The sequence below is a fragment of the Nyctibius grandis genome, chromosome 2, assembly GCF_013368605.1.
Source record: "Nyctibius grandis isolate bNycGra1 chromosome 2, bNycGra1.pri, whole genome shotgun sequence".
In the NCBI taxonomy this organism is placed as follows: domain Eukaryota; kingdom Metazoa; phylum Chordata; class Aves; order Nyctibiiformes; family Nyctibiidae; genus Nyctibius; species Nyctibius grandis.
Window position 1 is genome coordinate 115698419 of NC_090659.1, and position 14551 is coordinate 115712969.

The window sequence follows — 14551 nt, forward strand, 5'->3', positions numbered from 1 at the left end:
TGATAAAATACTTCCATTTGGTTACCATGAAGTTTGTTTAATCCTTAATGTTTAAAGTTAATTTTATTCTAGGGAGAAGGTGCTTCCTCAGGAGAAGGCTGTATCTGACCTTTTGTCCTGGTTTAGCCTAAACCAGGCCAATTTTCCTTTCAGTGATTTTTACTTTCAGCTAAGCCTCTAAGTAACTGCACTTTCTGAAAGTAACTGCATGTTTTGCAGACAGTGTCTGCTTCCAGGACTGATAACACTTGAAGTTTGTAGTTATCACTGAGGCACCGGTAGGGATGTTATTCAGAAAGGCTCTTGCTGTACTTGTTCTTAGAGAAACCAAGGTCGCTGCTGAATTCCTCACTGCTTACGAGTGAAGAGCCTAAGGGGGGGGTCACACCTGCAGGGAGGAGCGGACAGGGCAGGTGACCCAAAATTGACCAACAAAGGTATTCCATCCCATACACGTCATTCTCAGTATAAAGCGGGGGGATCACGAGGGTCTCGCGCTTCGCCCTTGCCTTCTTCTGCTGTGTTTGGGGGCCTGCTCCCTTCCTCTCCTGCTGTTTTTGGGGGGGCCTCTGCCTGCTTGGGCTGTTTCTGCTGCTTCGGGCTGCTTCTGCGGCTTGAGCTTTTGGCCAGTGTCCAAGGAGGACTCTGTCCGTTTTCCTGCTGCCCCCAATCCCGATCCGCACATCCCTGAATCCAGCTCTCAACCGCCGCTGGGCCCAGCCTGGGCCTTTCCAGAGCCTGCCCTGCAGTGCCAGTGGTGACATGGCCAACAATGGGGGAGCTCGATATTGGTTTTGTATATATTTGTATATATTTGATTATTCCAATATTATTATTATACTCTTTTTCATTATTGTAGTTTATTAAAACTGTTTTAACTTTCCAACCCGTAAGTCTCTCTCCCTTTTCCCTTTCCCTTCGGGTAGGGGGGGAGGATTAACAGAGAGCGTCTGCCACAGGTTTAATAGCCAGCCCAGCTTTAAACCTTGACACCTTTAAACACAAGAGTCATCAATACTACCTAGAAGATCTAACGTTAAATAAAGGATCAGACTGTACACCTGTAGGTCAAATTTCATGAAACAGAAGTTATAATTCTGTTGAGAAGGTAAATGAGTACTTCCTTCAGCAAGTTACTTTTGCTAGTATATACTTCAGCAATTGCTACTTTTTAAGACGTGAACTAAATACTCTTGGCACACTGCAATTACATATTGAAACTATTTAAAAAAAGCTTTATCTAAAGTTTGGTTGGGTTTTTTTCCTGTTAACTTAAGGAGCATCAGTAATATTTCCGCAGTTCCCCATTTTAGTTAGGTTACTCATTCAGAGCCAATCATATCTCAACTAAAAACCAGGAAGCGTTTGCTATTCTAGCCTCCAAAAAACGTTGTGAAGGCAACAGACAATAAAACAAATTTCAGAGCATACCTCTAGGTACAGAGACCTTTCTTAATAGTTCAGTTTTTACTTCTTAAAGGAAACAATTTCAATATTTTCAGACTTACACACTAACAGAACCTCAGTCTTCAAGTAAAAACTTTGAAAAGTATTCAAAAATTAAAAAATAAATTGTTGCCTTCTTAATAATAAACTAATCTTTTCCCCTGAAGCACAGAATAATCAGCTCCAACTAAAGCTGATGTGGAAAAGTAGAGCTCATCACCTATTAAAAAAGTTTAGCTTGATTATTACCGATTGGTTAATAGCTGGTCAAACATTAAGATAACAAAAATTAAAGGATGTTCTTTTATTCTCCCTCCTTCCAGACAGCCAAAATAAACAAACAGAGTTTGATGTTTTTTTAAACACATTCTGAAAACTCCATTTAGTTCATCAATTTCCCTCCTGTAATTATAATTCCTTTACTAATCACCTACCTACAACTTACTTAACACTGGTCATTTTGACATTAAAAACAGGCACAACTACTTCGCCTACCTGAGCCAAATGGACCTTCTTCAAGGCATGACTTCCTCTGAGATGTGCCTTTTCAAGCTGCTCCCTTCTCTCCCTCTCTGCCTCTCTGTGTAGTTCCTCCAAACGTTTCCCTTCTTCTTCAGCAGCTAACCGAGCATCTGGCTGGCAGTCAATCAATAGTTTAGCCCATGAAGTTCTTTGTGGTAGTTTAAAGCATATGTAACAATAAATAAATGAATAATTCTACAGCAAAAGCATTTAAAGAAAAAGACATACAATGCCATATGAACACCCTTTAAGGTTTATAACTGTTGGTTACAAGCAGGACCAAACTAGTTTTTTACCTTTGAAAAAAAAAAAATGCATATTTACATATTCCATAAGTGTAGGTGTCAAAGTGTTCTAGTTTCAAGTTCTACTAGGGACAATCACTTGTATGATTTATTTGTTATAGCAGAGTAGTTATTTTTCCTACAATAGAAGGTAAATACAGTCGATACTACAGATTGACTACTTCTATCCTCATAGTTTTTGTTTTAAAAAAAAGGGGAAAAAAATAAAATCCATAAGCGTTTTCATTCTTATTTGGGAAACCAGAAACAATCTGCAATTTTTAAATAAGAAAAATCTTACTAACACATGCAAGTTAAAAAAATACATAAGTAAAAAAAAAATAAAACCACATTGTACATAGGCAAGGCTACAAAGATTAACATTTTGGAGTTTTCCATGACAAAGCCAAGCAAACTACAGTATCTCCTCTTATTGTTTAGACCTAGTCCTTCTAACATTAAGAAAAATCTAAAACATTCTCGAATGAAAGCTTCATGAATGCACTGAAGAAAATACTCACAAAAAAAAATTCTTGAGAGCACGCTTTTCTAGTCTAAAAGAGGCTCATCCAGAACAGGAAGTTATTTTGTGGTCTCACATCACCAATGAACCAAACTGTTGTTTGGTTCACTTTTCAATAGCATTACCTTAATTCAAAAATCACCTCTTCTCTCACTTTTCCATGTCCTCCCCTTCTTCTGATCTGACTTGGGCCTTTGTCTGAGTGTACTGTAAACTTGACTAAACTTTTCCATTTGGCAAAAATCTATTCATCATTCTTTTCCCCAAATTAGACCATTGACTGCATGAACAGTTGAACACAAATACGAGGTAAAGACTGGGAGTACATAGCTAAAAAGAGGGAAAGAGAAAAAAGCAGGGCAACTGGAACTAATTATTTAGCACAAGCCACAAAGCAGAAGATTTGGGTGTCTTAATGCTATGTCAGTCTTGTGAACTCACCTCCTTACAAAGGTCTGTCCATGTGGGACTGTCGGGTATGATCCCGCAAGTGACTGAACACATAACAGGCCTTACAAGTTTCCCCATCTAAGATTCTGACTAGTAAGTTGTGTAATGGTCGCTTTATACAAGTTCTTATTTTTAAACAAGTTCTAGAAAATTGAATTTCTGATATCCAGACACTGTATGCAACAGAAAGATAGATATATGGAAGCATGTATCACAAACACTTGGAGTTAATCACCTGCTCTCCATCCACTTCTCGGTCCACAAAAGGTTCAGAAATATGGTAACGTGTAACAGAAAAATTGTCAGCATTATAGGGCTTCACTGCAGGGGTCTTTTTCACTTCAAAATTCTATGAAGGAAAGTACAAGTACAGCTGTATCAGAGAACAGTATCTCTAGCAAAGCAACTACACAGAACATAAGTGATGTGTACACTTAAATTAGTATTAGAAGAAAACCACCCCTCTCCCAAATTCTCTCCTGAAAATATTGTTTAAAACTTCACATACATTTAATAATTAATAAATTACAGCAGCACCAGGCAGATCTAGAGGGCTTAACAACTGAGAGCATCTAACAGCCTAAGGCAAACTCCTCCACGCAAGCTGACATCCATCAGAGCGCTCTACCTTCATGTTTCAAAAGCATTACCTTAATTTAAAAGCACTGAGTTTAATGGACTAATACAAATCTCACAACAGCTGTCACACTCACCTCAAAACAGAGCAACCACAGATCCATAATATAATCATACCTAACAGCAAAGTAACACTTCGCAAGTACAGACTTCCTTTACGAAACTCAGAACCATTATGTTCAATTTATTAGTTGAGCAGAGAAAAGAGCATTTTCCATAACTTCACTGAAATGTGTCTATTCATATAATGCAAAGTATTTATTTGTTTGAAAAGTTTTGGGTACACTATCACATTTCAACTCTTGTCTGAAATAGTTTGAACACTGAGTGACCAGACCCTCCCTCCTCTTTGGCTCAGCCTGATGTTCTCAGTAGTGAGGTAGCCAGGTTGGGTAACTCAGTGTTCTGTGGGACTTGCCTTTGTACTTCTAACACCTCCTCCATTAATTTTCTCTCAGCTTCCTTCCCCCTAGACATTCTCCTAAAAAAGGATTCTTATCCACATTAACTAAAACAGCAAGTTTCATAGCCTGAGTGGTTTAAAACCAACATGACTGTAAACAAATGCACATACACAAAGAGCAGCATTAAGTCTCAGGAATATCTTAAACTTATCTCTATGTAAGATGAGGCATACAAAATTTCAGTATTGATTATCTTTTGCTATTCCATAAACACTGTAAAAAGTGAAGTCTTTAAATTAAAATCCTATGATATGCAACCAGTTTTAGCCTTACCAACAGAACCTCAGTAACTTATTTTATGGTTCTTAAGCAAACACCTGTTATTCTAGTAGGAATTAAAAAAAATGATACATGTACAAATAAAAGCATGCCATCAAGAATTTCACTTTTATTTGTACATAATGCTGTTTAAAAACTGCTAACTTTCTTAATCAATAAATCATACTAATTGTAACAGATCAACATTAACCAAAACACTGATTATAGCTCTGAAAACAGACAAGTCCCATGCCTAGACCTCATTAGCCAGAACACTGACTGCTTGACCTATACTGTCACTTTCAGAATGTATAATTAAATCTCAGTCTTCTGAATTATTTAAAAAATGTAAAACTAACAAATCAGTAATTAATAATTACATTTAATAAATCAAATCTTCAGAATTTTATTCAAAAGCTGTGAAGACGTGAGAATTATGTTGGAGGCTGCAATTTTCCAATTAATGTCAAAAGCAATTTACATTGAAAAAAATAATACTTGTAACATTATTACATCTCATGGTGGAACCACTGCAGTTAAGAATCCGTCCATACTTCCATCAAGAGGTTTGTAACTCCCACCTTTTTTTTTTCCTAAAAAAATAAATAATTATGTACTGAAATCTGGCAAAACTGGAGTAATGTATCATGAAATGAAAAAAAAAAAAGAAAGCCCAACTCTACGAGTGTTATGAATACTCAAGAAGACTACAGTAACATTTTTGGGTTGCATTTCCATTACATAAAAATCTTATAGATCATATAAAAAAAAATAAGTTCACAAGAACTCTGTGACAGGTGGCAACAAAATGGTGTTTACGGTTTAACTTCAATTAAGTAACTTAACAGTTGGTCTAACTAAATAAGGTCTCAACTCCTAAAAAAAAAATCCTTCTAAGAATTAAACTTGATTATGATAATATATCTAGAATAAAAACACTTCTTTTGTAATTGAATAAAGTAACAATAATAGGAGTATCTTCAGAAAATATTTCTTATATTCTAAGTAGTCTTGCAATGAGCAACACTGCCCTAGCTGTATTTTATGAAATTTTATTCAATTGTTGCTGCAACAGAGTATCAGACTATGATTACAGTTATGTTTAATAAGCTCTTTATGTAAATCGATTCAAGAAAATAAGCATGCTTATGCAGACGACCTTGTAATTTGCTGTAATTCGGAGGATTTCGGGTAAAGTTAAGCAATTAAAATTCAGTGCCTTTCAAGTAATGCATCCGCAAGACAAAGCCCCAGATTTTTCTCCACTGAAATCAACAGTTAACATCTTTTGTTTTCTCCCTCTATACAGAACTAGGAATAAGCCACAGCTCTAATCATCTCTGATCTTTCAATTACTTAGCATTTACCCCATGCAGTACATGGCACCCAGTTACTCTTCCAAGAAAATAACTTTATTCTTCACCCTGTGCCCTCCCAGCAACATAGGCCTACGACAAAAGGATTGAAATCCATACAGATATGAAAACCAGGAAAAAGGCTCAAAGTCAACTAGTCTTCACATGGATCCAATTGACATGCCGTGTTATATTTAAACAATGCAATCCCCTTCCTCAACAAAAATCCAATGTGTCTGCAGAATTGTTGATTAAATTTGCCATTATCAGAGCATGAACTTCTTAAAAGAAACAAAACCCACATATTGTAGAAAATCCAGATGTTTGCAAACTCTGCTTAAAAGCAACTGAAATCATGTTTGCTGAAAAGGTGAGTAAAGGACATCTGTTGACAGCTGGAAATGCATTAAACTGTAGAATTTCAGGAAAGGAAGTTATGATTCTGCAATACTCAAACAGGATACTGACCCAGAGTTCTCATCCAACACAATCGCAAATGCAATTGTACCAGAACCTGGGGGAACCTGAACAAAGTCTTGCCTGCCCTGGTGAAAAGAGACTAAAGAAGGAAATTCTACATTTGTAAAATGGAAAGAGAGATTCATTACTGAGGTGGTTAGATGAAAAGTATTATATAGTACTGTGTCTTTTTAGCTGTTATGTCATCTACAAACACGCATGTTAACTGCAGCTGACTTTCAGTGACTAATTAGAAACTTGGGTTTGGTTTTGTTTTGTTTTTTTAAAAAACACATTCTAAACTGCAAAAGTAACTAGAAAGCAATGCTCCAGCATCTCATGCTTTTCCAACAATGCCAAACTGAGCAACACAAGCATCTGAAAACCAGGAAATGAAGAGTCAAAAGTTTTAACTGATACAGCCTTCACCTGCTCTGCAGCAGATACACTGGGAACACGTCACATGGAACAAAATAGAAGAGAACAGCAGCACGAACGAGTGTTTGAATTTACCTGAACTGTACCATACAGGACCTTATTCCACCTGTTCTAAATTCCAACATTGCATACACTTCACCAGGAATAACCCCAAACTTTACCACTCCTTACAACACTTGCTTTAATCCTCACTCATATCCAGCTTCCACATAAGGAAACCCTTGGGCAGCCAGTGAGGAGACCTACAGAGAAGCATGTACTAAGGGGTACGAATGAAAGTATACAGGCACTCCTTCTAATCATTCTGAAAATGGTGAGGGTCAAACCTTACTCAGTTTTTCCAGATACGTCATCCAACACATTAACCTATACGTAATGTGCTGGATGTAGCTGGGAAAAGCTTCAGTAACTTCACTGGCTCTGAGGGGGACTGGTACACCTCAATCCTTTCTTTTCTTGTCGGTGGTCTGAGTATCCCTGAACCCGACTGTCTGAAAGGGCACAACAAGACATAAGGCAACTTAAACTCCACACTAATGAAGTTCTGTTAAATTAAACTTACTAAAAGTTAACTCCAAAGTAAAAATGCACACAATGTTCTTCCTGCAGTTCAGATCTGCAATCCTACAGTAACTTCTATGCAGAATCTCTCTGAAATCAAAGCAGCATGAAGGAGGTAAAAAGTCACCCCCTAAAAAGGGTACAGCATGGAATTAAAGATAAGGTTTTTATCTACTTTCCTCCCCAAGAGCCTTAGGTACTGGTTTCCTATCTAAATTAAACATCTTTCCCTACATTTAGTATTCCCTACGAGAAACAAGAAAACTGGAGGAAAAAAAACAACAAAAAAACCCCACAGCTATCACAGAATCGTTTTGGTTGGAAAGGACATTTAAGATCATCAAGTCCAACCGTTAACCCAGCACTGCCAATTCCACCACTAAACCATGTCCCTCAGCACCACATCTACTAGTCTTTTAAATACCTCCAGGGATGGTGACTCTACCACTTCCCTGGGCAGCCTGTTCCAATGCTTGACAACCCTTTCCGTGAAGAATTTTTTTCTGATATCCAATCTAAACCTCCCCTGGCACAACTTGAGGCTGTTTCCTCTCATCCTATCACTTGTTACCTGGGAGAAGAGACCAACACCCACCTCGCTACAACCTCCTTTCAGGTAGTTGTAGACAGCAGTAAGATCCCCCCTGAGCCTCCTTTTCTCCAGACTAAACAACCCCAGTTCCCTCAGCCGCTCCTCATAAGACTTGTTCTCCAGAATAGGTAGAACTATCTTTATTACAGAACTAAACAAAATGCTACTACTGCATCATTATGGCAGAAGGTGTGTACATGCTGAGAAAGATTATTGTAGAGTTTAATACCTCTGTGGCTATTAAATGAAAATGAGATAATGGTAAAGTTGAAAAGACACATTAACAACAAAAATACAATCTTAGATGACAACAAATAAAATCCACACATAAGAGATCAGAAATAAACAAATACCAAAGTTTAGTACTAAGAAGTCTGCCAAAACATAATTCATTAATTTTCTTGATTTTTGCTGAACCACTCTCCTTATAGTATGCAAATAGCAATTTTGGATATCCTGTTGTGAGGAGTCAGACCAATAAATAAATTATTACATTACACGGTACCCTGAAATTGTGATCACTATCGCATCATGGATACATACCTCAAGAGGGACGTGGTGGAGGAGGTTGGCAGGCTTGCAACTTTGGCTGCTCTTTGTCTTTCCACTTCCAGAGCATGTTTACGTGCATTTGTTCGTCTTGGGGGAAAAATAAACACAAAAACAGAAAAACCACACACACAGAGGAAAAAAAAATCCACAAAAGAGAAAAGAGAAGAAAAATTATTCAAGCAACAATGACAGCATTGTGCAAAATACAAGGCAACCTAAAAATAAACAGATTCAGATGTACCTGAATTGAATGTTTGGGAGATAGGGATGGGCAAGCACACTGAAAAGTCAACAGAACTTATGCTGGAAGGCAGCACTGGAAATTAATTTATTGAAGGAATGCAAAAAATGTGAATACACACAAGCTTCTAAAGAACAAAGCAAAATCCCTGCTTTTCACTTAAGTTTTCAGAAAGCACTGCATCACTTCAACAGATTTTAATTGCTCAAGTGCGGACAAAATTAAGCATTTATTCAATAGGTCTCAGCTCTACTCAAGCACAACTATCCCCAAGAGTACACAGTTCATTTTTCATGCTAGCTCAAGTTCGTCCAATCTGCTTAAAAAAAAGCCCAAAATGCTAAGACAGAAAGCCATCACAAATGCAATAAGTCCTTTCTGTAAAGTGAGTAACTCTCCATCAAGAGCTGGCCTGAGAATATTTCATTTCATATGTCATTCAATAGCTGTCAGCCAACAATCTAGACTGAAAACAGCGATATAGACAAAATGCCACCCACTCACGGAGAGCCTATAAGGCTAGGCTGTATATTTGACATTTTTGTCTTGGTTTTAAAACTACAGTTCTTATTAAAATCCACAAGCTATGTCCACAAACATTAATCCTCTAACCCATAAAATTTCAAGATTGAAAAAGCTCCAAGCAAGAAGCATCAAGATTTTTGTCTTTCACCTTGTGACATTGTGAAATGCATTCTATGCTTAATAAAACAAGCTAACTATTGCATACCGGGCTTGCTCACGAAGTAATTTTTCTTTTTGGTACTTCTGCTCTTTCAGGGCTTTCCTATGTCTCTTCTCTGCTCGTTGTTTCCTTTCCTCTGCTTGCTTTGCCAGAGCTTCTAAGTCAGGTTCCTTAACAATAAAATATTGCAAGCACTTAATACAGGATTTTACTCACCTCTCATACTACCAGCATGATATTTCAAATTACGTACTTCTGGTAAGGATCACAAGGTCAAAATTACTTTCTACTGTATCAGAGTAAAAATACTCTAAATAATAACTTTTCCTTCTCTGCCATCTTCTTTATTCTCTTCTTCTCTACCACCAACAGCAGCAAATTTGCCATGTTCCTCAGCCAATGTAACCAAATACTGATGTGGAAACCTTAGCTTCTCTCTGTACCTCTTTATCAAAGATGGTAATATAAATATACTTAGACATTTTAGCAAATGCTGACTAAACTGTACAGAGAAAGCCTGTTACTATCTTTCAGTCATTAATTACAACAATCATGTATCAACAGAAACATTTCTTTGATTAGTTCTCTGTTCCTATGGCATTGGTACCGGGTTTCCATGAACTTCTCCATCCTAGCATTGGAGAGGACTTTACAACGAAGTTGACTTAGAGACACTGAGATATGGAAAAGCATAATGCTATTTTACTTGGGTTAAAAAGCCTGACTAATTCAGGAAGTAAGCTCGTCTGCAAAAATCATGCAAGGAATCTGTGGCACCCCTTACTTCTATAAACCTGATTCAGAGTCAAATCTATGGAAAATTTCTACCCAACAACCTCAATGATCTCTCAAAGAGAGCCTGCACAAGTTATAGAGTTTTAAAGAAAGTGAAAATGGTTTATAGGTGCAGAATTAAGTGACACCAGCTTGCAGTCTAGGCAAAGGCCTCTGAAGCCCTTACCAAGACTTCCCATGTCACCTGAGCACTGAAGAAAAAAAAAGTTAAAGTGTATTTTCTTAACCACAGAAAAGATACTGTTACATGGTAGAGGAAAAAAGTTACTATATTACTGATAGACTTGAAACAATGATTTACCACGTGCAATTTAGTCAAGTACAAACATATACTATCATATATGTGTACAATCTAACATAAACAAAATAACTTGAAGAGCTTGCACAGCAAAAGCCTTAGCAGATGGGCCGGCAAAACCATTTAATCCTGGTCTTATGGAAAGACATCTGCAAAAAAGTACATAAACATTTCTAGGAAGCTTCCATTCTTAAAAACCTGTTGTTTTAGGTATTAGGACTGCAAGATCAAGAACATAAAAAAAAACAAACAGCAATCTTGATATTTCTAGAACATCAAGAATTTCTCTGACAATAACATTAAGCTGTTTCACTTACGTTCTCCTTGGCTTGTCGGTGACCCTCACCAATTGCTCTTAAGCTTGATAAATACAGTTTTTCTAAGGCTTTCATCTTTTGATCCTGTGCTTTTTGCCATTCAGCTCTCAGTGCCTCCTCTAACTGATGCAGTTGTTCTTCCCTTCTCTGCTTTACTTTCTGTCTTATCTGCAAGGCGATATACTTCTGTTGCTCTCTAACCTGTAGAAATAGCATTTATGTTTTGTCAGCAACTTAAAAAAGCACAATATTTTTTGCAGCAAGTCTTTCCACAACATACTCTACTCTCCTTTCAGCTTTCCATTTCATCTACCACTCCATTAACAATCTGTCCAGGAAATACTTTAAAGATTCATTACCTTTTTTTTTCAAAATTAATATATTAAATAAGAAATTTAATCTTAGTTAAATGTTTCAGTTAAAGTCCAAAGAGCAACATACAACTGATAAACAAAATGCAAAAAACTGCTTGGAATATCCTTCCCTGCAAAAATACAACACAATAATTTATTAAATACTCCTATTACAATGCAACATGGTTTAAAGAAAATCAGCAACTATACTGATAAATCAAAGTCTGTTTCCTTAGTTTTTGTTTTCCACTTTGCCTCTCTCTTCGCTAAAGAGAAAAACACACCAAGACAAAAGCCCAAGAGGGATGAAAGATGAGTACGCAGTAAATGTCTTGAAGATATCTATTTTCTGAAGATGTGAAAGACCTGAACAGCTTGTGTAGGACAAAGCAGAGGAAGGCTAAGAAAAGTGTAAGGAGAGAAATGGAGAAAGAGCCCTGTGGTCTAATAGAACGGCCACAGAACAGAAATGGAAGAAAGACGAGATGATCAACAGACACGTTCTGAAGAACATAAAGGTACTCTGCCCAGACATTCTAAAAGGAGCAGTACTTAAAGCATTTAGAGCTATGACATATTGCAGCAATTCAGCTCTTCTAGTGGAAAGCTGTGAAGTTCTGGATTAGCAGTATTTGTCTCATTTCTTCTGCATGATCACTGTGAAAACACCTGGAACGCTGTAAGAGGTACGAATCCTTACACAAGTGACACATCAGCAGAAAAGACACAACTGCGTGTTCACGGCCAAATAAAAATAGTAGATACTGGGACACTGGCAGGGAAGAAGAGATTCTGGAAGAGATGCCAAAGCAAATCTAACAAACAGAGAAGGTATCACAAGCAAAATATGCGCTTAGTAGTAAATAAATATGGGAAAAGGAAAATAATTCACAAACTAAACAGAAAACTAGTATACAATATTATGACCCTGAAATTTAGTTTACATGCAATAAATTTTTCAGTTAATTGTCCTAAATTATTTGTTACATCATTGAATGAAACACACAATGTGCAAAAATACAGACATACTTGCTGTAGCCTCAGTTTTCTTCTTCTTTCATATTCTTCTTTCAGAAACATGGTTTCTTCATTAGGACTAAGCCTCAATTTCCCAACTTTTCTCTTCATCCTTGGAAATGCTGAATAATCAACTTCTACGAGAACAACATGAAAAACAGAAATTGTGTATAAATGACACAGGTAAACCAGCTATAAAAAACAGATATTGCCCTAATCTTACAAATTTATCACGGTATCTAGGACGGTGAGCTACAACTGCTCATGTCTGTTCCAGCTGCATTCAACAACATGGGCACTTTGTCAGTCACAAAAATGTACTGCTTTTGAACTATTTTGCTATGTAGCAAACTCTGCAACAATATTACATTCACATTCTACACTGTGTACCAGAGAGGCACATCTGCAAAGTGAAGAGTGAACACCATGCCACTCCTGGGAAGATTTAAAAAAAACAAAACAAAACAAAAACCACAAAAAAAAGGCAAACAAACAAATGAAAAAAAAACCACAAAACCAAAAAAAAACCCTCACCACACAGTAAAGCAGGCTGGTCATTTAGGTGATTTGTACTGAAATATTTTTTTTTTCCTGCCTTCAAGACTGTGAAACTCCAACAACAGTCTTCCTGCCAAGCATTTCACTAGAACACTAAAACTGCTCACTGTCAATTTTTTATTCGGGTTTTCTTAAGCAGTCATTTCAAGTGTTCCCCTGTAGATTTTACTGTGGAACCAGGATTTGCTGGTTCTACAGATCGCTTCCCATTTTCCTCACAATTATAATTTTCATCTGCACAGCAAAAAACTTTTCAGCCTAACATGCAGCCTAGTCCAAAACTTCTGCCCCCCCCAAAAATCTTTATTTGATCTTTAAATACTTATGTCCCTGAAAATACTCTCCCAAAAGAAATTAACAAAGACTTTCAAAAGCCACTGTTTAGTTCTAAAAATCAAAAGCTCATTACTAGTGAACAATCCACACAGAGCAAACAATTTAAGCAACATGTTACACCTGGAAAGATTTCTTTTCAGTATCATAAATAAAAAAAAAATAACAAAACTCTAAAGAAATCAGGTGAGGTGTAAAAACGAAATAATTATCCATAAGATACTTCTGGTACAGGGTTATTAAGCCAATGAATCTCAAGTTCATTACAGGATACACATGGACAGAATATCATGGTCCCTGCTAGCCTTCCCTTATTCAGCCGATGAGGTACAAAAGAGAAGTTTATCAATATACATAATTAAGGAGCAAATTACTACATTCCCTCCCCCTCCAAAGAAAGGAAAAATTTAGAGAATAAACAATACAAAGTCCGGATCTAATACTTAAAGGGTAAGAGCAAAAGCAGACAGTAAAGCAGGGAGCATTTGCGCAGATTCGGTTGCAGAACAAAGCGAGCAGTGGATACAGGACAGGTAACGCTCAGCCAGCCTGCCCGGGCAACGCCGCACCTCAGAGCTTCCTCTAAGCAACGTTAACACCCATCCCGCCCAGCACAGCCAGCGAAATGCACTTCTCCAGAGCCGGAGAGAGAAGCAGCAGAGTCAACAGGTAACGACGAGCAGAGCGCACCGGCCGGGACTCAGGTCTGAGGCGGGCGGCGCGGCCGCCTCGGGGGCAGCGAGGAGGATGGAGCACGCAGGAGCACACGCAGGCCCCCAGGCAGAGCCCCGCCGCCAGTGAGCTCTGCCCAGGAGGCCCCGGGCTCACGGGGGGCCGCTCCCGATCAGTCACCGGGAGCCGCCACCGGAGCCGCGGCCACCGCAACTCGACCAGCCCGAGCTGAGGAGGGACAACGCGGAGGGAAGAGAAAGGGACGTACGGCCTAGCCCTGGCCCTGGCCCTGGCCCTGGCCCTGGCCCAGCCCCAGGCACGGGGAGGCGGAAGGGGGGGATGGAAGGGAGCGGCCCCACGGCGGGGCTGCCCGCACCTGCCCGCACCTACCCGCCACCTCTCCCGCCGCCACCCGGCCGCCACCAGCGGCTCCCTCCTCCCGCCGCGTCACGCCCAACACTCACCCCGCGCGGCCAACGACCGCGGGCGCGGCGGCAAACCAAGAGCCGCGGCGGGAACTCGCCCTCTGCGCATGCGGAGTGCGCCCCTCGCCGCTGGCCCCGCCCCGCCCGACGCGCCAGGCTCCCAGCAGCGCGCATGCGCCACCGCGCCACCCTTCCCCTCCTCCCAGTGCGGTGAGCCCCGCCCCTGCCTTCCGGTGACCAATGGGAGCCGAGGAGAGCTGTGACTGGCCGGTGAGGCCGAACGCGGCGAATACAAAATGGCGGCGGGAGCCAGGTCC

General features: G+C 39.1%; 2 protein-coding genes across 2 annotated transcripts in view; both read right to left on the reverse strand.

Moving 5' to 3' along the window:
* CEP295 (centrosomal protein 295) overlaps positions 1–3859 on the reverse strand; it is a 40037-nt gene extending 36178 nt beyond the window's left edge. The window contains exons 1-3 of the mRNA XM_068395336.1: positions 3854–3859; positions 3461–3574; positions 1942–2082 (exon numbers count right to left, since the gene is read on the reverse strand). Of these exons, the coding sequence (XP_068251437.1) occupies positions 1942–2082; positions 3461–3574; positions 3854–3859 (261 nt within the window). The remainder of the gene's footprint in view (positions 1–1941; positions 2083–3460; positions 3575–3853) is intronic.
* A 4673-nt stretch (positions 3860–8532) lies between these two features.
* Positions 8533–14351, reverse strand: LOC137660472 (centrosomal protein of 295 kDa-like). Its single transcript, XM_068395337.1, is given in 6 exon segments — positions 8533–8556; positions 8558–8627; positions 9512–9636; positions 10877–11077; positions 12259–12383; positions 14274–14351. Coding segments are annotated over 6 exon segments (615 nt in total). The 5' UTR covers positions 14344–14351.
* Positions 14352–14551: the final 200 nt, after the last annotated feature.